This window comes from Lissotriton vulgaris, chromosome 3_2, assembly GCF_964263255.1.
Source record: "Lissotriton vulgaris chromosome 3_2, aLisVul1.2, whole genome shotgun sequence".
In the NCBI taxonomy this organism is placed as follows: Eukaryota; Metazoa; Chordata; class Amphibia; order Caudata; family Salamandridae; genus Lissotriton; species Lissotriton vulgaris.
Window position 1 is genome coordinate 146,236,042 of NC_141690.1, and position 26,964 is coordinate 146,263,005.

At 44.9% G+C, this 26,964-nt stretch overlaps 1 protein-coding gene across 1 annotated transcript in view; it reads left to right on the forward strand.

Moving 5' to 3' along the window:
* The window catches only part of STK32B (serine/threonine kinase 32B), a 1,691,669-nt gene that overhangs the window by 1,354,273 nt on the left and 310,432 nt on the right, over positions 1-26,964 (forward strand). Inside the window, exon 9 of the mRNA XM_086964101.1 lies at positions 17,912-18,037. Coding sequence (XP_086820227.1) covers positions 17,912-18,037 — 126 coding nt within the window. The remainder of the gene's footprint in view (positions 1-17,911; positions 18,038-26,964) is intronic.

A 26,964-nucleotide genomic window follows, 5' to 3' on the forward strand; every position in this document is an offset into this window, starting at 1 on the left:
GGCAATCACACCATGATTCGCCATATGCAACTATGCTGCGGCAGAGGTGAGAGAACTGGCAAGTAACCCTCCCCAATCTTCACCCTGCACCTCCAGAAGAAAGCAAGCCACTCCATCAGGACCAGAGACAAGGGAGATGGTCCCAAACATACAACCAAAGTTTGGGCAATACAAGATCACTTGTATTTTTTGTGGTATAACCATCACCTATGGTGAGCAAAGCATAAAGCTTATCAACCGTGCTGGTGACAACCACAATTGCCCCAAAAAAAAACATAATTTGTTCCTGGTTTTTTTTTGCTCCGGTTGAGCCGTTTTCAATTCCCTGTTTTTTGTTTCTCCCCATAAAAATATCAAAAAATATATAAAATAGTTCATAAAAGCCAAAAAAAGTACAAAATGTTCAAAAAAACATTAAAAAATATATAAAACAACAAAAAGAAGAAATAAACAGTTCTTTTTAGAACTACCTCCAATTTTTAAAAAAAGGCTACATTTTTTTAAAACTGTCATTCTTTTTTCCCCATGGTACGCTCCCCGGTACGCTCCCCGGTACGCGTACCGGGCGCTCCCCCCCCCCCCCGCGCTAATTGAAAAAAAAAATGGCCCCCACATCAAACCTAGGGTTTCAGGGGGGTCTACTCTGCCCCCTTTTGATCATTTCCCCCTTTGTTTTTGCCACCTCTTGTGTCTCGATCCGACACAAGATGGCGGCCGCTCCGGACGGTTTGGAATGTTGACAGACACCCGAGAGCCAATCAGCTTTCCGCGCGCGAACTCGCGTAGCGCGCTGGAGCGCGTCCCGGTGCGCGTACCGGGGCGCGCTTATAGATATATATATTTTTTTGAACCTAAATTACTCAAAATCTACTGGAGCACATATCTTGAGACATAACAAAGGCACATCGGGCTACCAGTCCCTACAATTTTGCCAAGTTTGGTGGAAATCCATCCAGCCGTTAGGGCTAAAAGTGAGATCGACCGCCCCTATGGAAATTAACATGGGGAAAACATGTTTTTGGACCCCCCTTTTATCTCAGCCACCCCTTGACGAATCCCCCCAAACTTTTAGGGAAGGAGTGGAGCGCCACCAGGCATTTTTGAGGAAATTTTCAGGCAGATTCATCAACCAGCGCCAAAGTTATTCCCAATAGAATGTTGCGATTTCCCTCTTCAAAATAATCTTAACTATCACTACCTACTGGCGACCGCCAGTAGGTAATATATATATATATGAGGATCGCTTTGGTGAAGGAATATATATATATATATATATATATATGTATATATATATATATATATATATATATTCCTTCACCAAAGCGATCCTCAGACTCTGCGCGCTCAACTGTGGGTGCTCAGCAAAGGGGCCGGATCCTGGCCCAAATGATTTTCCACCAAAAAAGCGGCACTCAGGGTATGTAAAGTTCAGCAATTTCACTTTATTTCTCCAGCTCGGACCAATGCGTTTCAGCCATCACAGGCTTTGAAAGCCTGTGATGGCTGAAACGCATTGGTCCGAGCTGGAGAAATAAAGTGAAATTGCTGAACTTTACATACCCTGAGTGCCGCTTATTTGGTGGAAAATATATATATATATATATATATATATATATATATATATATATATATTTAATCTTTATTGCTCGCACCAACTCGTCATTATGCGCTTCGGTCACCACATGTGACCATATATATATATGTACATACACACAAATAAGCCATAACCCGTAGTGCATGAATAACCAAGAATAAGTGATAGTGCAATCTACAATGAAGGTGACAAGCAGTAATAACCAGTGAGGACACAGGACGAAGAAAAACTAGTGACCCAGTGTGTAGGGTTATGAGAAAAGGAATAGAAACAGAGAAAATAATGAAACCAGAGAGATAGATTCTAGGCTAAAAGTAATCCTGACTATCACGTGCTCAGGCCAAAGATATATTCTGACTGAGGCCTAATGACAAATTTACATGAAAGAAGGAGTATTAGAAATACTTACACAATTAATGAAGGGTAGTAACACCCTATTGCATGAATGCTTAAGTGAGAATAGGACGCATTCCCTAGCGAGAGAAAGACCGGCACAGCCAAAAATACCTATTAGAAAATGGTAGTTCTCAATCGATACAGTGGCGTAACTGTGGGGCGGGTGAGGTGGGGGCGGTCCGCCCCTGGCGGCACTAGCTTGTGGGCGGCAGCCGCGCTTGTGGCCCGTGGCGACAGCCTTTATAATTTATTTAGCGACACCCACTGACACTACTGTCAGTCATTACAGTAGTGTCAGTGTCCCAAAATAAATGATAAAGGCCTCTGGAACGGGACGCCAGAGCCGCACAGCCCCCATGTGCAGTGCATGGCAAGCGCACCTGCTTGTAAAGGCTGCCACCAGACAGTGCACGCACCACCACCTAGGGTTGTATGTCATTACAACGCATTCCGTTGCAACGCATGCCTTTACCACACACGCCTTACAACGGAATGCTTTTTGTTCGCATAAACTTTTCCACGAATATTCTTTTACCACGCATAGATTTACACTGATTTTCGTTGTAAATGTATGCATGTTAAAGGCATACTCATGCTAAAGGTTATACCCCTCCCCCACAATCCTTATTATATTTACCCCTGCACTTAACCCTCAAATTGTTTTTTAAAGTAAAATTCCCCTTACCTCTTCACGTCGTCTCCTGTCCTTCATCTTCCTTTTTTACGTCGGACGTCGTAAAGAAGAAAGTGAATGTTTCTTTCTGTTTCCTCTCTAACAACGCTGATTGCCTCAACTTCGTTTCATATCAGGTGCGTTTTTGTTCCCTCGCTTTTTATTTTTTATTTTTGGGGGGAGACCCCCAAGCCCCCTTATTCAAATTTTTGCCTTTACTACACATTCCAGGTATGCGTGGTAAAGGCTATCGTGGTAACCACGCATGCGTTATAATGCATGCGTGGTAAAGGTTTGTGTGGAAATGGCTGCGTTGTAGTGGCCGTTTCCTCCACCTAGCGTATTGGTGGTGGTGCGGTGCGCTGACGTACCGCGTTTGTGGTTGTGGGTCCCGTGACGTCCCAGGGCCGTCGATCTTGTAGGGCGCTGAAAAATAATGCAGCAGTGATGGTCATGTGGCATGCCACTTTCAAGCCTGAAAGCCTCGCTGTGCTTATCACTCACTCTTGGAAAGACTGCAGTGCAAAGGAAAATAGAGAAATGCTGGGAGGTAGGAGTCCTGGTGAACAACAGCTGAGCTGCTCTCTGTTCGTGAGCGTTTGCTGTAAACTTTTTCCAGGAATTGCCCCATCCACAGTAACTGTTTACCACGAATAGTGCGTAATTATGACGAGTGATGTAATGGGGTGATTTCAAGAATTTCACATCACAACCATAATGCGAATTTCCCGAAATTATGCCAGCGTAACTTAAATTTCTCTCGGGCCTAGTATGGGGGGGGGGGGGGGGGTTTCGAGGGCTTGCTTTCCAATAATAATGCTTGGAGTCCTTAAATGCAACTTGCAGCAGACCCGAGATTGTTTTCAAAACAAAAACGTACTTGATGAATGTCCTGCGCTGCGAAATCAGCTACAAACCAATTAAATACAGTTTAGATAATCACTGAATCTACTCCTACATGTTCTTAAAAATTAGCTGATGTGCGGGATAATGTTAATGGCTTGCGAGCCACTGTTATGTGTGCATTAGTAAAATCCACATCTACTTCGCAACGCTTCCTCTTTTGAAGTAGCTATGTAATAAAGTAGATTTTCACAACTTTCTTCAGATGATCCTTCCAAAAACACTCCTCGCCCATGACCCAGTTTTATTGTTTCGTCAGATTTCTTGTCCAGCTTTATCTCCACTCCCTATGAGACGCATGGGTTCTGCCGGCAAAGTGCAGATAAGGGGGATGGGGCTTCCATCAGGTTAGACCTGTGGCTTGTGGGAATTGTGGAATACCAGGCCTGCCTTATGTTGATTCCACCAATGCATCTCTCTTTCTTCCTCTAACAAACTCTGTCTCTTTTTCTTACTCCTGCATCTTCCTTTTCATCCCTGCTTGTCTCTGTTTATCGTTTTTTCTCTTCCTCCTTCTTTCTCCCTTTTCCTCTTACCCTCTCACTCTGGGTCAAACGCTGATGATGAAAAATAGGCCAAGGCCCCCAAAATGTTATCGTCCCTGTGCCTAGTGGAATTCCGACCTCGCTGCTCACCTGCCCTTTTCCCCCTGCACCCCCATGCTACCTGCCATGGGCGGCAATCTGGAATATAGCCCCGGGCGCCAGAAGCGCTAGCTACGCCAGTGTATCAATAATCATTATTTAAACAAAACCCGGAGAATTGACAGAATATTGCCAATTACTGGCCACCATATGGACTTACACTGAAACCGGAGGAGAAAAAAACACCTCTTGTAATCGTATAGCAGCACCCACAAAGCCGAGGTTGCCACTGAGGCTACGCAGTTAACACTTAATCCATGTGCCTTAAATCAAAATACACGGTACAACTTCCTTATGAATGGCATAAGGTGTAGGCAAATGCACCAAAAGGTTTGCGATAAGATGGAGGGGAACACCAGCACACCCAAAACAACAATATAGCTATCTCGTACAATCTCTAGAAAAAAAGCATTATTATAGTGACATTGATGGAAGTCTAACAAACAAGCAGTAAGTCTAATGCATGACATTTTTACTTGTATGCGCCTTACTTGATAACTCTAATTTGTAGCCTCCACAGGTCAACTTGTACAACCATTCTCCACTTCCAAACAGCATTCTATTTAAGAGGCTGGGAGAGGGATTTGAACAAGTTAATTTGCCAATTGTAGGTATGAGAGGTGATTCTGGAGTCGTATTTCCTCCTTAAGTTAAATACACAAACAAAAACCCAAAACTCAGCAACCAATCACAGCAACCATGTAAGGAGGTTTAAGAGTGAGCGATGTCATGTAATTCGAAACAAACAGCAAAGTGTGCGATTCCAAAATGCCTCTACAGGATAATTAACAAAAGAATCACATACCGGCAGTGAAAACACAAGGACCAACTTAACTGGTCCAATACATGCTTATTGCATTGTGGGAGGCATAAAGAAAGTTAACAGAAATTATTACGTATCCCTTAGCAGCCTGACACCATTTCAAGGCGTGATGTGAGAATACCTCATACCTCATGGGCAGACATAATCAATGTTGTCAGTTTAAGAAAAATATTTAATTATCATTGGCCATATTAAGTGAAAACTACAAAAATATCAAATCAGAGGGGAGAACAACGTAAATATGCTGTGGACCATCAGCCTAAATGTTTTGTATTTCTATGAAGGCGTTCTTGGTGTCCAAATTAATTTCCTTGTGGGTGCGGCAGGATACGGCCATTGCCTCTGCAATCCTGCTAGCCCAGCCTCAGTAGCATAGGACCCAGCAGCTGTTTGTCTTTTTGCCCACGTTCACCAAGGTGGGGCACTGCTTTGCCACACAATCCTCTCCCCCAGAGACAGTTGATGGAGCAGGATTTATGCGAAATAAAACCTGCTCTGATTGAACTCCTAATTGTGTGGATTATTAATAAAATGGTGTGAAAATTAACAGTGCAAAACTAGAAAGGGGAAAGATGAAACCTGCGCAAGCGCAAACCAGAGACCCCCTTGCTTTTTGGACCCCCAGATGCCAATGCCACTCGTGGCGGCCCTCCTTGCAACAAGCTTCTTCGGCAGAGATTCCTGCCCTAAGATCCAACATGTCAGTGCGACGCCATGATCACACAGATTGCAGAGGACCTGGGGCCTTACTGCCTGTCCTTAAAATGGCGTCTGTCGGGTTCCTTTCATACTAAATGGTAGTCTTGTGCCCAGGTCGCAGAGTATACCTCTTTCTGCTACCCGCCTATATCTTCCTTGATCGGCCTCCCATAGCCCTTTGTGCCTTCCAGTGCAAGTCTTTAGAGCTGAGACAAGTCAAAGGATGCCATGACTGTAGTGAATTGTTGGGCCCTAGTCACTGACACTGCACTGCAAGATCTCTGCGCCTCACAAGTGCTACCACTGCTCCCCCTCACCCTTCCACTGAGAGACCCAGGAGTGATGTCATTTTCTTCCACCTCCAGATTCCCCTCTTCTGGGCTCCCATCCCCACTAGGACTCTTCCTCACAATGGAGATAAGTTCCGACCCCAATGGTTCCAACGCCTTCATCATTAATTACCCAACTGAACTCTCCAAGAACGCGGCATAGAAATACAAACATCACATACTCAAAGCTAGAGCAGAAACCGTAATCACAGACCACTACTTCTGCACCAACAAAGTTTCTCTGGTTAATGACCTCATCTTCTATACTAGAAAGCAGGCCTACTGGCCAACCGTGCTCTACTTCATGCTTCGAATTACTGGATCTACGAAAACCGCACATGGCCTCAAACTAACAATGTTTCCCTCATCCACTCTCAAAGCCACAACTACTATCACCCAATATTTACCCAACTCTCCAAAAAGTGGTTTACGGCAAAACCACTGACCCCAATTCAACCAGCACGTCTCTGCTGGGCTTGACCAGTACTCTCCCTATAACATTAGTGAGTACCCCACTCTCCCTAAACTCCACACCTCCTCTAGCTGATCCCATAGCCCCCTCTGTGCAGTTGGATTACGTCAACTCACTAGAATCAATCAATCAATCAGTGACACTTATAAAGCGCGCTACATACCCGTAGGGTCTCAAGGCGCTGGGGGGGGTGGATGGGGGGGGTGCCGCTACTGCTCGAACAGCCAGGTCTTCAGCTTCTTCCTGAAGGAGAGGTGGTCTTGGGTCAGGCGCAGGTCGGTCGGGAGGGAGTTCCAGGTCTTGGCGGCCAGGTAGGAGAAGGACCTTCCTCCTGTAGTCGCTCTTCGGATGCGGGGGACGGCGGCGAGGGCGTGGTTGGCTGATCGGAGGTGGCGTTTGGGAGCGTAGAAGTTGACTCGGCTGTTGAGGTAGCTCGGGCCTTGGTCATGTAGGGCTTTGTGTGCGTGGGTGAGGAGGCGGAAGGTGATTCTTTTGTTGACCGGGAGCCAGTGAAGGTCTCTCAGATGTCCGGAGATGTGGCTGGTTCGTGGGATGTCGAGGATGAGTCTGGCTGAGGCGTTCTGGATCCGCTGGAGTCTCTTCTGGAGCTTGGCGGTGGTGCCGGCGTAGAGGGCGTTGCCGTAGTCCAGCCGGCTGGTGACGAGGGCCTGGGTGACGGTCTTTCTGGTCTCGGTGGGGATCCACCAGAAGATCTTCCGTAGCATGCGTAGGATGTTGAAGCACGCCGAGGAGACGTTGTTGACTTGCCTGGTCATGGAGAGGGAGGAGTCCAGGATGACGCCCAGGTTTTGTGCATGGTCTGTCGGTTTGGGTGCGGTGCCCAGGGCTGGAGGCCACCAGGAGTCGTCCCAGGTGGAGGGTGAGGAGCCCAGGATGAGGACCTCCGTCTTGTCCGAGTTCAGTTTCAGGCGGCTGGTCGTCATCCACTCGGCTACCTCTTTCATCCCTTCGTGCAGGTTGGCTCTGGCGGCGGCGGGGTCGTTGGTCAGGGAGAGGATCAGCTGGGTGTCGTCGGCGTAGGAGATTATGCTGAGGTTGTGTTTGCGTACGATGGCCGCGAGGGGGCTCATGTAGACGTTGAAGAGGGTGGGGCTCAGAGATGATCCTTGGGGGACGCCGCAGATGACTTCGGAGGCCTCTGACTTGTACGGTGGTAGGCGGACTCTCTGTGTTCTTCCGTCGAGGAAGGAGGTGATCCATTCCAGTGCCTTGTCCTGGATGCCGATGTTGCTGAGGCGCCGTACTAGGGTGCGGTGGCAGACCGTGTCGAATGCCGCGGAGAGGTCTAGGAGGATGAGGGCCGCTGTTTCTCCATTGTCCATCAGGGCTCGGATGTAATCGGTGGCGGCGATGAGGGCGGTCTCGGTGCTGTGGTTGGCTCGGAAGCCGGACTGTGAGGGGTCGAGGGATCCGTTCGTCTCGAGGAAGGCGGCCATCTGCTTGTTGACGGTCTTCTCGATGACTTTGGCTGGAAACGGGAGGAGCGAGATGGGGCGGTAATTCTTGAGTTCGGTGGGGTCCGCTGTGGGTTTCTTGAGTAGAGCGCTGAGTTCGGCGTGCTTCCAGCTCTCGGGGAAGGTGGCGGTGTCGAAGGATGTGTTGATGATGTCTCGCAGGTGGGGTGCGATGACAGCGTCGGCCTTGTTGAAGACGTGGTGAGGGCAGGGGTCGGTCGGTGATCCGGAGTGGATGGAGTTCATCGTGCGGATGGTGTCTTTGGTGCTGATCGGGGTCCAGGCGTGGAGGGTGGTGGTGGGGGGGGTGGTTGTTCGGTCATGGTGTGCGTTGGTTGGTTGTTGAAGCTGTTGTGTATGTCCGCGATCTTGTTGTGGAAGTATGAAGCGAGGGAGTTGCAGAGGTCTTGCGATGGGATGATGTCGTTGTTTCCTGCGCTGGGGTTGGAAAGCTCTTTCACGATGTTGAAGAGTTCCTTGCAGTTGTGTGCGTTGTTGTCCAACCGGTCCTTGAAAGCTGTTTTCTTGGCGGCGCGGATCAGCTGGTGGTGTTTCTGGGTGGCAAGTTTGAAGGAGGTCCTGTTGTCCGGTGTCGGTTCCCTTCTCCAGACTTTCTCGAGGGCTCGGCAGTTCTTCTTGGAGCTCTTGAGTTCGTCGGTGAACCATGGGGCCTTCTTGCTGCCGGGTCTGCTAGGCGGGGTCCTCAGTGGGGCGAGTTCGTCCGCGCAGTTGCTGATCCACTTCGTGAGGTTGTCGGCGGCCTGGCTGGGGTTCGCTGAGCTGGCAGGAGGGTGCTGGCTCAGGGAGGTGGCGAGCTGGTCTGCTGTGATCTTGTTCCAGCTTCTGCGGGCGGTCTGTTTCTGGTGGTGGTGGGTCGTCGTTCTCTTGAAGGTGAAGTGGACGCAGCTGTGGTCCGTCCATTGAAGCTCAGTGGCGTGGCTGAAGTTGATGTCTGTGCTGGAAGAGAAGACTGCGTTGAGTGTGTGTCCGGCGAGGTGGGTGGGGGTGGACACCAGTTGCTTGAGTCCCAGGTTGGCGAGGTTGTCGAGCAGGGTGCTGGTGTTGCGGTCGTTGTTGTTCTCCAGATGGAAGTTGAGGTCTCCCAGGAGGATGTAGTCAGCGGAGGGGAGGGCATGCGGGCTGACGAAGTCGGCGATGTCCTCGCTGAATTGCGTGCGTGGTCCCGGGGGTCGGTAGATCAGGGTGCCTCTGAGGGTGGTGTTCGGGTTGGTGTGGATCTGGAAATGCAGGTGTTCGGCGCTGGTCAGGGTGTTGTCGGTGCTGGTCGTGAGACGGATGGTGCTCCTGTGGACGATGGCGATGCCTCCTCCCATCTGGTTGGCGTTTCGGTCCCTCCGGACGATCTTGTAGCCCTCTGGGATAGCGATGGCGATGTCGGGAGCTGAAGAGGTGTTCATCCAGGTCTCCGTGAGGAAGGCAACGTCAGGGGCTGTGGCGTCTAGGAGGTTCCAGAGTTCGATGGCGTGTCTTTAACAGTTGTGAGTACCCCACTCTCCCTAAACCCCACAACTCCTCTTGCTGATCACATAGCCACCTTATCCCCAGTCGGATAACGTCAACTCACTAGAACGCCCCCTCAGCTGGTTGACCCTTCTATGGGCTCAATCTCAGCACCGACTGTCAGTTCGATACCGGATGACTTTCGAGCTGAGAGGCCCCCTCAAGCCCTCTCCTTCAACAGATGATGTCCCCCTCCCCATCCCTATAACTTTGCCACATACTAGACTAAAGACTGGGCATTGATCTCCCCCATAAGCCCAACAGGCTTACTCTGAGGATCCCCATTGCCGCTCGCTTTTCCCCCACTGCTTCCTGCCCTCGCCCAAAACACTCAGGCTTGGCTGCGTGCCTTTATGATATATCTCTACAGTTACACCTTCTCATCTCTGAGTTACATGAACTGAAAGCCCTCTCAAATTATCTTTTCCCCATGATCAGTTCTCTCCTCACCTCTGCAAATTAGCCTACTAGCGTCCACTAGGGATATTGATCACATGGATCAGCGTTTAGCTCCCTCCACCCCGAAACCCATTCCACTACCCAACGCCCCCCCAGCCACAGAAGGTCTGAGTCCCACCATGTGACCATTGATCTACATGACTCTCACAACTCTAGCTCAACTTTCCCCAAATCTAACTTCTACCCCGGGAAAGATACTTTCCATCCTTTCTAACCCGAACAGAGAACCTCTTAGCAATCTTAGATGTAGCAAAACTGACAACTGCACCCGTGTGAATGTCACCCAGACTCCTTCCCCCTCAAATCCACCTTGACTTATATATGTACTACTTATTTGCAGATTATCTAGTAAACACGCCTCCGATATCTTCAACCTCATCCAACACAATGATTTAGACATTATCATCCTCACTGAAACGTGGCTAAATCCGGCTTCTATTCCTGTCTTAGACCTCCTAGTACGTCCCACGTATGACACAATAAGGCCAGATAGAGCTCTGAAGTTGGGTGGTGGCCTAGCCTGCATTCACAGGGACACACTCTTGATTTCTCACTCAGATTCCTTGACGCCCTCCCTCTCTGAATACCTCTGTCTCAGTATGAACCTACCGGTTTGCAAACTTCACACCTTTTACCACCCTCCGGGTGACAATCTCCCTTTCATTGAGCAGCTAATGGAAATCATCTCCAGCGGTGTCCCAAATCTTCCTTGGTGATTTCAACCTTCATTGGTCTAACGCCAATGAGCCGCTGTATCTTGCATTACATCTTTCTTAATTGATCAAGAACTGACTCAGCACTGTGACCAACCAACTCATATTAAAGGAGAAACTTAGACCTCATCATCTCTAAAGGGCAGACTATCACCATATATTCCATTACCCCGTGTGACTGTTATGACCAACAAAGCATCCTCTCTTATATTAACAGCGAAGTGTTGATGAGGAAGGCACACAATTGAAATCAAAGATATGGAAAAGGGACCTAAGAGCAATAAACTCTGATGAACTAGCTGCCCACTGTGAATCTGCCCTCTCCTCCCAAGTTGACATGGTTGAGGTGCAATAACTCACCGATGCTTACAACTCAACCATGTCCAACATCATGGAGAATATTGCTTCACTCCAACAAAAAAATGCTTCGACAAAATATCCAAATCATGGTATAATGAAAACTTAAACTCAGAACCCTGCAACCTTAGGGCAGTAGAACGTTCCTGGTGAGTCAATCTCTCCTCGGACAACTACAACTCCTTGGAGATGCCAGGAGCTTCTACAACAAACAAATAAAGGGTGCTAAGGCGGCCTACTACAGACACCAACTAGATCAAACCGCCCCAAGAAATTTTTTAACTGGTCAAACAACAATCAGTCGTTGGTCTTAACCACTCTGATCCTGGGGACAACCCACCCTCTTGCGATGATGTTGCCGCCTGCTTCACTGAAAAATCAAGATACATCTCCATTGACCTTGCCTCTGGGAAGGCTCTACTACCTTCTTCCACTGTTACCTCACCCATTGACTCCTCTGAAATGTGTAAATCGACCTCCACGAACTCCAAGAACAATGCTTCATGGGGCACCTTTACCCCATTTAGTGAAAATGACATCATCAAGATTCTTCACAATATCAACCCTTCCAACCACTTCAGCGACCCGTTGCCCCCCTCCATCTTCAAAAAAATCAAGAATGCACTCATCCCCACATGGACAAAGATTGTAAATGCTTATCTATCACAAGGCACGATCCCAGACTGCCTAAAAGCAGCTCAGGTAACACCTTTACAAAAAAAACTAACGCTGACAAATCTGATCTCAATAATTTCCATCCCATTTCCAACATCCCCACCTTAGCAAAAACTCCTAGAAAAATGTGTGCAATCCCAACATTGTGCTCAAATAGAGAATGACCAACTCCTAGACCAGCATCAATCCAGCTTTAGGAAGGGGCACAGCACCAAATCGGCTCTCACTCACGTTTTGGATGACATCTAACAAATGCTTGACCAAAACAAATTCTGCCTTCTGATCCTTCTTGACCTTACCTCCGCATTTGACATGGTTAATCATGACAACCTCCTATCCATCCTGCAAAACAGAATGTTTTATTCTTATCAGGTGTTACAATGGGTTTCATCCTTCCTACATCACAGAACACAAAGAGTCAAAGCAAACCACTTTCTCTCTCAACCCTCTCCCATACTCATGGGGGTCCCACAAGGATCTGCTTTAGCTTCTATCATCTTCAACCCATTCTTGGAACCTCTTGCACATTCTCAAAATTCCATGGACATTCTCTTCGACATGTATGCGGATGACACTCAACTATGTCTGAAAATGTCATCCCCGTAAAACATCATCTCACTCAATACTACCCTAATGTTTACTTATAACTGGTTAACTGAGAACCATCTCCTGCTCAACACTTCCAAAATGGAATTCCTGCTCATCTCCCCTCCGAACCACAACCCCGAGCTAGACCCCTGGCTGAGTCACCTCACTGCTTTCAACTGCACTCCTCTCATCGTAGATGCAGCCAAGTCTCTTGGTATCACCATGGACAAGCACCTGAACATGAAAAATCATATCAGCAATGTATGCAAAGGAGCTCCCACTTGATGATGTCACTCAGAAATATCAAACCTTTCCTTCCTCTAAATAATTTCAAGCAGGTGGTCTAAGCGCTTGTCTTGCTGAGGCTAGACTACATCAGTGCTACCCTCTGTGGCCTTCACAAATACCCTCTGGCTTCACTAAGGGCTTCACTTAACGCTGCGGCTTGACTGGTTACAGACACCAAACAAAAAGAACATATATCCCCAGTCCTAAAATCCCTCATATGGCTGCCCTACGAAGCACAAATTAACTTAAAGATTGCTGTTCTCACACACAAAGCCCTTCACTTCAACACTCCTACGTATCTTGCGCAAAAACTTAAACTATCCTGTGGGGTAAGAGCCTCAAGAAGCGCCTTTACCTTCCTCCTGAAAACATTCATCCTTAACAAAAACAGAAGTTGTCACCAAGACTTCTCCAGAGCTGCCCCTAATATATGGAACTCTCTTCCACCCGAAGTTTGCAGAATCTCCTCATCAACGGCGTTCAAAGTGGAAGCTAAACAATTCCTAATGATCAAATTCCTACCCTAATAGGGATAGACTCACATGCCCGTTGACATTGCTCCTACTGCCTTTGTACTTCCATCTGATACTGCTCCCCCTTACTGCATACTGTGTCTCCCCCTTGCTGCCCCCCTACATTTGTTTATTGTATTATCCTCCTGGGTGCAAATGTACTGTAATATGCGACCATTCCTGTTGTTTTTCTCCCTCCTACTTGATATGGTTATTGATATGGATATTGCATTTTGTCCTTCCTCCCATCATATCGTAAAGCACTCTGATATTCCTTGGGATCTTGTTCGCACTATATAAAACTTTATAAATAAATAAGCGTGTTCTGGGGAAAGTTAGTGTCGGCCGCAAATGCACATGATAAATGCAGAAAATATCAGCTAAAAAGCTGTAAGTTTCTTTTCACTAACTGTTTGAAAATAATGTGCAGAGCGTAAGAAAAATGCAAGCAAAAGAATTCATAGAGCGTTTAGTAGTGGAGATTTATAAAATAACAATGATAATCACACTTGTATTTGTTTTTCCTAGAGTGCATTTTACTGCTCTGCACAGAAGGACTCCAGAGACTTTTAGGTTTAATTTGGTAATGTAGAAAGGAGAAATATGTAATTTGTCTTTCGTGAGTTCCTGATGATGTCCAAGGTTGTGTAGAAGAAACAATGAACATTATGAATGAAATTTCCTTGTCGAGAGGAGTATATGGACACTTGTACAGCAAGATTGATACATTTCTGAGATGGAGAAATGTGCTAGCTTCGTAGGAGTGATGTCTGAATTACCTCTGCTGAATGTTGATGACGAAAGCTGTCAAAAGACAACAGAACTGTTGAGAAGTTAGGCACATCGAGAGTGGAGTGATTAGACACCCCTTGTTTTCCACCAATGAGATTGAAGAATCTTATGTGTGATGATACATGAGGGGTTGGATCTTTAGTGAAGTTAGGGTATAACCAATTGGGGAACCTACCCGAACTAGCAATGGCCCAACCAACGGAAAGTATAGCCCCTATGGATGTGTTCACTCTGGAGGAGCTCACTATGGCGATTATGGGCTTCGCTGCTGAAAAGGCGCCTGGTTTGGACAAGCTCCCTGGAGACCTCTACAGACAAGAAGCTAAGATTTGGGCCCCGTACCTTAGGGTGCTGTTCAATGCGATCTTGAATGGCATGACGATATCCCCAACTTGGCTGGGGGCAGAGATAGTCCCCATATTTACGAAGGGCTCGCCTCTGCTCTCAGCCAACTACAGGCCAATAAGCCTGATAGACGTCTCTCAGAAGCTTTTTACTAGGCTAATTCTTGATCGTCTATCGGAATGGATGACGGAATATGACATTCTGAGCCCATTCCAAGCGGGGTTCAGAAGGAAGGTCTCCACCATAGACCATAGACCAGGTCTTTCGGCTCGCCCTTATTTTTTGGAAAACGGTACAGTTGGAGGGTGGCAGCCTCTACACTGTATTCGTGGACCCGAGGGCGGCCTTCGACCTGGTTCCCCGAAGAAAACTCTGGGAGGTGTTGGCCAAACTGGGGGTCTCTAAGGGTTTGCTGGAGATGATTATTCGCCTCCATACTGCCAACTTTGCACAGGTAAGGTGTGGTAAGGAGGGGGCGCTGTCGAACAGGTTCCCCATTGACAGGGGGGTAAGGCAGGGCTGCGTGCTCCCACCGACCCTGTTTTGCCTCTACGTCAACGGGGTAATCTCCCACCTGAATGGGGTTGACAACTCTGACGCTCCCAAGCTGGCAGGCAGCAGGGTGCCGGCGATTATGTTCGCTGACGACACCCTGACTGCACCCTGCTGCTTTCAAAGTCTCCGATGGGGATTCAGCGCATTCTTAACGGCTTTGTGGATTTTTGTGGGGAACATGGTTTAGAAATTAACACTCTAAAGACCAAATTTATGGTCTTCAATCCCCCACCAAAAATCCGCTCTAGCCCCAACATTGGGCAAAGTAGACTCGAAAGGGTGCGAACCTTTGAGTACCTTGGAGTTATGTTAAATGAGAAAATGTCCTGGTGCACACACCAAGAGAAAGCACTAGTCAAACTGGTTCAGTACTCGGGTGGGATTATGAAGCTCGTGGGAAAAAACAAGTCAACCATCCAACCCGTTGGCCCACCTCTCCAGATCTACAGGGCACAGGCAAGGGGGGCTGCCATGTACGGTTCTGAGCTCTGGGGCCATGCAGTTGCTCCAGACCTGGTGAAAGAGGAGAACAAGTTCATCAGGCGGGTGGTAGCACTTCGCTCAAGTACGCCTCTTGTTCCACTAAGGCTAGATCTGGGGATACGACCTCTTGATGAAGAACTGGCATTGCGTCCTTTGGCTTATTGGCGTAGGTTGTGGGCAGTTCCAGAATTGATTAGCTATAGGCAGGGGCTACAGAAGGTGCTTGTTATGCCTAACTCAGGGAAAATCAAATGACTTAAATTCATTAAAACTGAGTTGGAGGGTCTAGGCCTATCGACCCTCTGGTCTGACCCCTTATCCACCTGCCCATTAATTCCCAAAAAGAGATTGACAAAGATTTATCACGACAGCAAAATAGCGGCATTCTGTCGTCGACAAAATCTTGGGACACTCACGGAATCATTTTTACGCACCAAGGATACCTACAGCTTTGAACCAGCCTTGGACAAATTATACCCTGCCTTACTCAGGAAACTCTATTTGCAATGGAGGCACGGGACTCTCCCACTTCGAGCCCTAACTAGCAAGTGGAGCGAACCAGCTGTCAGTTTATGCCCGGCTTGCAGAGTGGCCAATGAATCTGAGCTGCACATCATTTTTTTCTGCCTGGCTTATACTGTGTCCCGTAAGAAATGGATTGATCCTATATGCAGGAATTTGGGGTTTGCAGAGTCCCTGGCCGCATTCAGAGTGTTGAAAACTGACCTGTCGGAACACATTGTTTTTGCCGTGGCTAAATACCTAGGTTCAATGTGGTCTCTGAGAAGACAGTGCCTTAAGGCCAGTCCCTGAACCCCTCCGTACTAAAACTGTGATACCTTGTACCACTGAAATATTTTATGGACTCCGATGGATGTTGGAATGTTTTAATGTTTTAATGTTTAATAATTTTATGAAATGTTCTTCTATAACTTTTATGGTGATAAATTACCGAAATAAAGATTTATAAAGTAAAGTATAACTATTATTAGTAATAGGTTGGGGGTTTTAGGTGTGTTTTTCCAATTTTGTGAGAGGAGAGAGCTGTGTTGCTGTTTCATAACTTTTGGCTGGCTGTTGTTCTGCTGAACTTGATTCTTTGTCTTAGCTCCTCAATTCTTCTTGGGGATGCCTAGCTTATTCTCATGGCCAGAGGGTAGCTTTCTGGATTTGTGGTGCTTTGCGTGATAGGTTAGTACGATATTCTGAATTTGCATAAACTTATTTCCAAATGTCTTTAACCATTTGTTTCTACGCCTATCCACTCTCTCATTGTGCTGATATTTGAGATGTATAATCACAATTTATTTTATTACTGATCTCTTGTGTGATGATCTATGATTCAAACTGTATTGTACTTGATGAGCAACCACAATACTTTAGATAAAGTATATTGGTCCATGAACAGAGTTTGTTTTATTAGTGTCATTTTAGTTATATTGAATGATTATTTATTTGTGATGATGCTATCTTTAGAATTCTGATATTATTTTGACAATCCCTAACCACATACAAAGATTCATCGGAGAAGAAAGAGGGAAAGTAAATAATGGGCAAATTGGTAAGATTGGTTTAAACTCATGCAGTGTGTTAGGTATTAAAGTGGATCCAGATGATTAAAATAAGCAAGTTCCGAAACGTTGGATCACAGGCATGAGAAGTGAATGGCACTGTGGTGAAATGCTCCCAAGGTCTATCCCTCAATGGGCGCGCTTTGCTAGTTCAGCATGGCAGTACTCAAGGTGCCTTCTTACACTGGCCTTGGGAGTCCCTGGGATCAAAGTGAGAGCAGCGGTGGTGCAGTAATACTTTGCCCAGTTATGGCATCGGGCCCTGGGTGTCTCCAGGATCAATGTGAGAGCGGCAGCGGTGCAGTGACAGTTTGCTCACTGCTTGCTTTGTCCACAGGGCGGTGAGGGTTCCAAGGACAATGCTAAGAGCACTGTACCACACACTCACTGCATTCCTTAAATTTCCCGGGTGACAGGGGCACTCAGGGACAAAACAACCCTTAAAAGACTTTTTATATTTTTATTTCATGAAGGGATTATTATATATTTTTTTTAATAAAACCAGACAATCACAGTGTGCTACATTTTGAAAATGTGACAGACAGGATTGACTCCCACATTTTAGTAACTATATACCAAAAGGTTAGCCCTTCAAATCTGAACCAGCACATTTTTAACACAAAATTATGCTCATTCCAAATTTGGTGTAAATCTATCCAACAGTTATATCCTCTATCTTTCAGCAAACTTTTTCAATGGGAGCTAAAATGGGAAATTATACTCTTTTTCACCACCCTTACCTTTTGTCCCTTGGGCGTTTATTTACAAAACGTAACATGCTGGCACCCAGGTATCTAGCAAATTAAGTGAATGCAATCAACAAAGTCAAATGAGTTATTAGTTTTTGATATGGTTGCATTCATCTTCCTGAAATCAATGGGCGCAGTGTTGAGCATCCATTCATCCATTCATCCATCCATCCAGCCAATCTGTCTGTCGAGCTTGATATATTGCTAACAGTCTATCAATTTATATGGTGCAGTATTTACTAGAAGGGGTCCCCCAAAGCTCTGGTACAGCTAATAATATTGGATTTTTTTGCAGCTTCTTACAAAAGACCCAGAGTGCCGACTTTCAAGTCTCTCGGATATCCAGAGCTCCCCTTATTTAGCCGATATGAATTGGGACTCCGTTCTGGAGAAGACTGTGACCCCGGGCTTTGTTCCAAATGTGAGTCATTATTTGTATTAAACAATAGTTGTCATTCTGCAATTGAACTTTCCATCCTTTATTTATTTACAAGAACGTTGCATGGGCTAATATCCTACAGTATGTTAAAATATGTAATTATTGAATTTTGTACTAGCTTGATGGCAGGAGTTAGAAACTGTTGAAATGGAAACAAACAGTGTTGGCAAAGGTGAAAAAGATTCTGACGGTACAAACAAATGTTAACAATTAAATGTGTATTTTATGCTTTGTAATTTTGAACATCTTTTATAGGTATGGTCTCTGCTCTGGTTTCATTCACGAATATGTCTTACTGTGCATGGTTGCCTACCATGTTGATGGATCACGAAGGGCAGTAAGGATTTTGAAACTCATCAAACATCATAATTTGCCTATTCCTTTAGTTGATCCTCACCTCCTTGATGGTCTTCTCATGGCTTAATCATGTTTCACCATCACTCTCTTATATGGTGTTACAAATGCTTTAATATGTTGGGCCTAGTGTTCGATTATACCTGAAACTAATTATAGGATTTTCAATGGGTAATAGCTAAAGGTTTGTCAATGAGTGTGAAGCTGGAATTGTCTATGAAGTTACTTGGAACATCCAGAGGTGAAGAAATATTGTTCTTGTTGTAGGGGTGGGCTTGTTGAGCCACCAAAAAGTAAGACACACTCAGGTTTGGGATAACCACATAGAACATGTAAAAGGCCACATTACATATTGTTTGAAACGTGAGGCTAGAGGATCTCTAGTCTCATCCCTTCACTGGCACACACATGGTCGTCATTCCTTGGATCAAAAAATGACTTTCATTCAATGTTCTTCGTTTATGTGTTTTATTTTATTTCAAGATCACGTTCTTAATTATTTGGTTCTTATTTCTTCAGAATCATTGTCAGCAATATGTAAATCAGGCACTGTATTTCAAACGTGTCCAATGCATTTCGGGCATTAGATGACATGCCCTTCATCAGGGAAATCACACTAAAAACAATGACATAAACAAACATTAGTGTCGATACTAAATCTGTACGTAAATAAACAATGCATGTAGCTGATGTGATACAAGTTGACCATTTCACAGAACATATACAAGTTACTCAAACTAAAGTGAAAAGTGCAAGATTGCGTGCTCGTGTTCAACGTGTAAACAGGTGATCCGGTGTGGTTGCATGCAAAGGTAAAAGTGGGCAGGTCGGCGTGTCACTTACATGTCTGTCACGGGAAGCTGGGGTGGAATCTAAAAGAATCGGCGGAAAAAGTGATTAGCGCGTGTTGTCCGAGTGCTGCGTAGCGCACTCAGAGCTGGGGGCTGGGGGGTGATGTGAACTAACCTGAAGGTAGGTAGATAAGGTATTCCGGTCCGGTACTCGTCTCCGCGAAACGCTGGCACAAACAGTTGTTTGCCGCGTTTAGTTATTTCAAAAATGGAGTGTCACGTGATCGGTCATGTGATGAAAACAAGGATAAAAGACTACGGGTGTCAGAGATATTATCGGGGGATGATGCAGAGTAGATTACGGAAAAGTAGGGGATATGCGCTATAATATGAAAAGGGGGGTGCCTGGCATTAATTAGGAGTGCAGATTCCTAAGTGTGTGAAAAAAAGAAAAGATCGGACAGACTTGTAAAAAGGGGGTGTGGGATCGAACTCAGAGGGTGAGGGATGGAAAAACACGGTGAGCTAGCTGTGTAGCTAATGTGGGATGTGACGGGGACCTGATAGGAAAGCAAGGGTATGTGTAATCAAAGTACATAGTGATGGGAACATGCACAATAACAACAAGATCAGTGTAGGGAGCAGTTAATTTAAAGGTAACAAGACAATTCAATTCTTTCGTTTAAACCCATCGGTTTTTGGGTTGATAATTTGTGAATCCAGTAGTTCTCTCTCATTAGCAGGTATTTGTTGTTGTCTCTCCCTTCTTGTTTCAATACAGTCTCAAGGATGATAAACTTGATTTGAGAGACATTGTGTTGAGTTTCAACAAAGTGTGCAGATAATGCTGATTTCAAGTTTTTAAGTCGGATGTTAGACTTATGTTCGTAAGGCGCACCTTGATTTGTCGTTCAGTTTTGCCAATGTACATCATCCCACAAGGACATTTTATGCCATATATCAGATTGCTGGTATCGCAGGTTGCGTTCACCTTAAGTTTGATGGGGTTACCTTGTCTCGGATGATGGATAATATTTCCTCTTATAATGTTATTGCAGTTGCCGCAATTTTGACAAGGTTTAGTTCCAGTATATGTTATGGTTTCTTTGGGTTTTTGTTGTAGGATTTCTCCCAAATTCTTTGCCCTGGTGAAGGCAAATAGTGGTGGTTGGCTAAATGAGTTTCTGAAGTCCGGTTCTATGTTTAGGATTGTCCAATGTTTCATGATGATCTGTTTGAATTTTTTGCTGGTAGTGGAGTATTTGGACACCATCACTGTGCGTGATTGCTCTGTTTTTGTTGTGGGAGTTAAAAGTTTAGCTCTGTCCATGTTTTCAATCCTGCTTTTGGTTTCTTCAATTAAGGATTTTGGGTAACCTCTGTTTGTGAATTTGTTTGTCATCTCTGTAAGTCTATGCTTAAGAATAGTTGTATCGGAGGTAATCCTTTTAACTCTTGCCATCTGGGAGTATGGTAGATTCCGTATCAAGTTCGGTTCGTGGAAACTCGAATGTAATAACATGTTGTTCCTGTCAGTGGGTTTGACATAAAGGTCTGTGATAAATCCATGTGGGGTTACTGATATTTTCACATCTAGGAAGTTAACAGAAATGTCTGAAATATCCCAGGTTAGTTGGATCCGTTGGTCAATGGCGTTGAACTTGGTGAGTTCTGTTCTCAATGTCTCTTCCGTGTCGGTCCAAATGATGAAGAAATCATCAATATATCGAGTTATCATTTTCAAGTGGTTGGTCCATGCTGTCTTCTTGAGAATGTGTTGTGTTTCATACCATTGCATGAAGATGTTGGCATACACAGGTGCAGCCGAATTGCCCATAGCCATCCCAGTGAGTTGTTGGTACCATTCATCTTTGACTCTGAAATAGCTATGATACAAAGTGAAGTGCATTAGTTCCATAAGGAACAACTGTAGGTCTTGGTCTAAGTCCGTGTTGAGAAGTGCTGATTCCATAGCTTCAATCCCCATGTCATGGGGTATGTTAGTGTATAGACTGCATACATCCGCAGTGCATAGTATCACTTTTTCTGTTGGGTTCAATGATATTTGCTGTAGTTTGATTAAAAATTGTGTCGTGTCCTTGGTATATGTTTGCATGGATTGTACTGATGGTTGTAAATATTTGTCGATCAGTTGTCCAATCGGTTGATGTAGGCTTCCTCGGGTGGAGACAATTGGCCTCATGGGTGGATTCATGATGTTTTTGTGAATCTTTGGTACCATTCTTAATGTCGGGCTTCTAGGATTGGTGGTTGTGAGGAAGTTTTTTGTCCTCTCTGTAATGGTACCCTGTTTGAATGCTCGATCAATGATAGTCTTTAAAGTTTTGAGATACTCCATGGTGGGGTTAAAGTCTAGTTTGATGTAAGTTGTCGTATCAGTAATGTGTTCCGTTACTTTGGTGTCATACATATTTGTATTCATAATGACGATCGCTCCCCCCTTGTCCGCTTTGGTAAATGTTGTTTGATCGTTAGCTGCCATTTTATGCAGTGTGTCGAGATCTTTTTGTGTCATATTTCTTGATTTGGGTTTGGTGTGTTTTATTTTGCTGAGTCCTGTTTGACTATGTTTTCGAATAGGTCCAATGTCTTGTGACTTATGGGTGCTTGGAATGAACTCTGTGGACGTAGTCCCAGCAGTTGGTCTTTCTCTTGCGCTGGACGATCCGGTATGACGTTGTCAAAAAAATGTCTGAGTCTGAGCTTACGCATGAACTTAAAGAAACTCACTTCAAGTTCTAGGTGATCAGTGGAAGTGGTGGGTACGAACGAAGTCCCTTTTTGTAGTAATCCCAGTTCATAGGTGCTGAATTCGTGATCACTGATATTAATGACTAGGTGTTCTGAGGTTGGTTTTTCTTGTTTTTTTTCTCCTTCTCCTTGGTTATTGCTGTCGTGCTCCGAGTGTTTGGGGGATCTCTTTCTTTCTCCTTTTCTTTTCCCTCTCCTGGGTCTCCTTTTTGGGCTTGGCCCTGTTCTAAAAAAGGCCTGCTGTCGGGTGTTTTGCTGGTAGTGGGTTCCTCAGTTGGTACTTGATCTTGTGGAGTTCGTGTGGGTTGTGCCTTGCGTGTTTTTTGGCTGGATTCACTATCCGTAGATGAGGTGTCTGTGTTCGAATTGTAGGGACGATTTCTTCGTTTTTGGGCATAGATGTCTGCCCATGTGTAGACCTCTCCTAATCTATAGTCCAAGGTGTCCTGCTTAAATTTGCGAATCTTGCGTTCATTGATCTCTCTGGAGTGACGTTCAATTTGAATTTTAATATCTGTCAAAGTTGCATTGAGTTCGTCTTCCAACATCATTTTTGAGAGTTCTGTTGATGTTTCCTGTATTTCAATGGTGAGTTCCTCCAAAATAGTGGATAGTTCTTGAATAATTAGAAGGATTAAATCCAGTGAACACTTATTAAGGATCTCGTACCAGCGTTCCTGGAATTTTTTAGAATGTTTGCAAAGGGATGGTTTGAGTGCAATTCTTAACCCCCGTGGTATGCGTTGGTTCCGGTTGTACTTAATGAGAGTACTAGCGTGGAGTTGTTGGTTTGTTTTCCTCTTAGATAGGTAAAGTAACTGTCTTATGTTTTGCTCCTTTGACCGACTTGAGGTTTCTTGTGTAAGTTCCTCCCTGATAAGAGAGTAAATTTGGTCCACGTCTTTAGCATCAAACGCGAAAGTGAAGGCTCTTGCCTCAGTGCTTTTAGATATATCCTCATAGTTACTCATGTTGTTGATTTTTCCTCTGTGTTTAAAGATGCGTGCTATCAATCCAGCGGACGCTAGATAGGATCATGAAACTGTTATCGGATAGATGCACAGCTGTGTTTAATTTTGAGTTAAACAATCCTTTACTGTGTTTATGGATGTTTGGTGGTGCTCTGCAAGGTGGCGTCGAGGGCCCAACGACGTCAATGGAAATAGTTTGAAACGTGAGGTTAGAGGATCTCTAGTCTCATTCCTTCACTGGCACACACATGGTCGTCATTCCTTGGATCAAAAAATGACTTTCATTCAATGTTCTTCGTTTATGTGTTTTATTTTATTTCAAGATCACGTTCTTAATTATTTGGTTCTTATTTCTTCAGAATCATTTTCAGCAATATGTAAATCAGGCACTGTATTTCAAACGTGTCCAATGCATTTCGGGCATTAGATGACATGCCCTTCATCAGGGAAATCACACTAAAAACAATGATATAAACAAACATTAGTGTCGATACTAAATCTGTACGTAAATAAACAATGCATGTAGCTGATGTGATACAAGTTGACCATTTCACAGAACATATACAAGTTACTCGAACTAAAGTGAAAAGTGCAAGATTGCGTGCTCGTGTTCAACGTGTAAACGGGTGATCCGGTGTGGTTGCATGCAAAGGTAAAAGTGGGCAGGTCGGCGTGTCACTTACATGCCTGTCACGGGAAGCTGGGGTGGAATCTAAAAGAATCGGCGGAAAAAGTGATTAGCGCGTGTTGTCCGAGTGCTGCGTAGCGCACTCAGAGCTGGGGGCTGGGGGGTGATGTGAACTAACCTGAAGGTAGGTAGATAAGGTATTCCGGTCCGGTACTCGTCTCCACGAACCGCCGGCACAAACAGTTGTTTGCCGCGTTTAGTTATTTCAAAAATGGATTGTCACGTGATCGGTCATGTGATGAAAACAAGGAAAAAAGACTACGGGTGTCCGAGATATTATCGGGGGATGATGCAGAGTAGATTACGGAAAAGTAGGGGATATGCGCTATAATATGAAAAGGGGGGTGGCTGGCATTAATTAGGAGTGCAGATTCCTAAGTGTGTGAAAAAAAGAAAAGATCGGACAGACTTGTAAGGAAGGAGAAAGGAGAAAAAACCCAAGAAAAACCAACCTCAGAACACCTAGTCATTAATATCAGTGATCACGAATTCAGCACCTATGAACTGGGAGTACTACAAAAAGGGACTTTGTTCGTACCCACCACTTCCACTGATCACCTAGAACTTGAAGTGAGTTTCTTTAAGTTCATGCGTAAGCTCAGACTGACATTTTTTTGACAACGTCATACCGGATCGTCCAGCGCAAGAGAAAGACCAACTGCTGGGACTACGTCCAAAGAGTTCATTCAAAGCACCCATAAGTCACAAGACATTGGACCTATTCGAAAACATAGTCAAACAGGACCTCAGCAAAATAAAACACACCAAACCCAAATCAAGAAATATGACACAAAAAGATCTCGACACACTGCATAAAATGGCAGCTAACGATCAAACAACATTTACCATAGCGGACAAGGGGGGAGCGATCGTCATTATGAATACAAATATGTATGACACCAAAGTAACGGAACACATTACTGATACGACAACTTACATCAAACTAGACTTTAACCCCACCATGGAGTATCTCAAAACTTTAAAGACTATCATTGATCGAGCATTCAAACAGGGTACCATTACAGAGAGGACAAAAAACTTCCTCACAACCACCAATCCTAGAAGCCCGACATTAAGAATGGTACCAAAGATTCTCAAAAACATCATGAATCCACCCATGAGGCCAATTGTCTCCACCCGAGGAAGCCTACATCAACCGATTGGACAACTGATCGACAAATATTTACAACCATCAGTACAATCCATGCAAACATATACCAAGGACACGACACAATTTTTAATCAAACTACAGCAAATATCATTGAACCCAACAGAAAAAGTGATACTATGCACTGCGGATGTATGCAGTCTATACACTAACATACCCCATGACATGGGGATTGAAGCTATGGAATCAGCACTTCTCAACACGGACTTAGACCAAGACCTACAGTTGTTCCTTATGGAACTAATGCACTTCACTTTGTATCATAGCTATTTCAGAGTCAAAGATGAATGGTACCAACAACTCACTGGGATGGCTATGGGCAATTCGGCTGCACCTGTGTATGCCAACATCTTCATGCAATGGTATGAAACACAACACATTCTCAAGAAGACAGCATGGACCAACCACTTGAAAATGATAACTCGATATATTGATGATTTCTTCATCATTTGGACCGACACGGAAGAGACATTGAGAACAGAACTCACCAAGTTCAACGCCATTGACCAACGGATCCAACTAACCTGGGATATTTCAGACATTTCTGTTAACTTCCTAGATGTGAAAATATCAGTAACCCCACATGGATTCATCACAGACCTTTATGTCAAACCCACTGACAGGAACAACATGTTATTACATTCGAGTTTCCACGAACCGAACTTGATACGGAATCTACCATACTCCCAGATGGCAAGAGTTAAAAGGATTACCTCCGATACAACTATTATTAAGCATAGACTTACAGAGATGACGAACAAATTCACAAACAGAGGTTACCCAAAATCCTTAATTGAAGAAACCAAAAGCAGGATTGAAAACATGGACAGAGCTAAACTTTTAACTCCCACAACAAAAACAGAGCAATCACGCACAGTGATGGTGTCCAAATACTCCACTACCAGCAAAAAATTCAAACAGATCATCATGAAACATTTGACAGTCCTAAACATAGAACCGGACTTCAGAAACTCATTTAGCCAACCACCACTATTTGCCTTCACCAGGGCAAAGAATTTGGGAGAAATCCTACAACAAAAACCCAATGAAACCATAACATATACTGGAACTAAACCTTGTCAAAATTGCGGCAACTGCAATAACATTATAAGAGGAAATATTATCCATCACTCGAGACAAGGTAACCCCATCAAACTTAAGGTGAACGCAACCTGCGATACCAGCAATCTGATATATGGCATAAAATGTCCTTGTGGGATGATGTACATTGGCAAAACTGAACGACGAATCAAGGTGCGCCTTACGGAACATAAGTCTAACATCCGACTTAAAAACTTGAAATCAGCATTATCTGCACACTTTGTTGAAACTCAACACAATGTCTCTCAAATCAAGTTTATCATCCTTGAGACTGTATTGAAACAAGAAGGGAGAGACAACAACAAATACCTCCTAATGAGAGAGAACTACTGGATTCACAAATTATCAACCCAAAAACCGATGGGTTTAAACGAAAGAATTGAATTGTCTTGTTACCTTTAAATTAACTGCTCCCTACACTGATCTTGTTGTTATTGTGCATGTTCCCATCACTATGTACTTTGATTACACATACCCTTGCTTTCCTATCAGGTCCCCGTCACATCCCACATTAGCTACACAGCTAGCTCACCGTGTTTTTCCATCCCTCACCCTCTGAGTTCGATCCCACACCCCCTTTTTACAAGTCTGTCCGATCTTTTCTTTTTTTCACACACTTAGGAATCTGCACTCCTAATTAATGCCAGCCACCCCCCTTTTCATATTATAGCGCATATCCCCTACTTTTCCGTAATCTACTCTGCATCATCCCCCGATAATATCTCGGACACCCCTAGTCTTTTTTCCTTGTTTTCATCACATGACCGATCACGTGACACTCCATTTTTGAAATAACTAAACGCAGCAAACAACTGTTTGTGCCGGCGTTTCGCGGAGACGAGTACCGGACCGGAATACCTTATCTACCTACCTTCAGGTTAGTTCACATCACCCCCCTGCCCCCAGCTCTGAGTGCGCTACGCAGCACTCGGACAACACGCGCTAATCACTTTTTCCGCCGATTCTTTTAGATTCCACCCCAGCTTCCCGTGACAGGCATGTAAGTGACACGCCGACCTGCCCACTTTTACCTTTGCATGCAACCACACCGGATCACCCGTTTA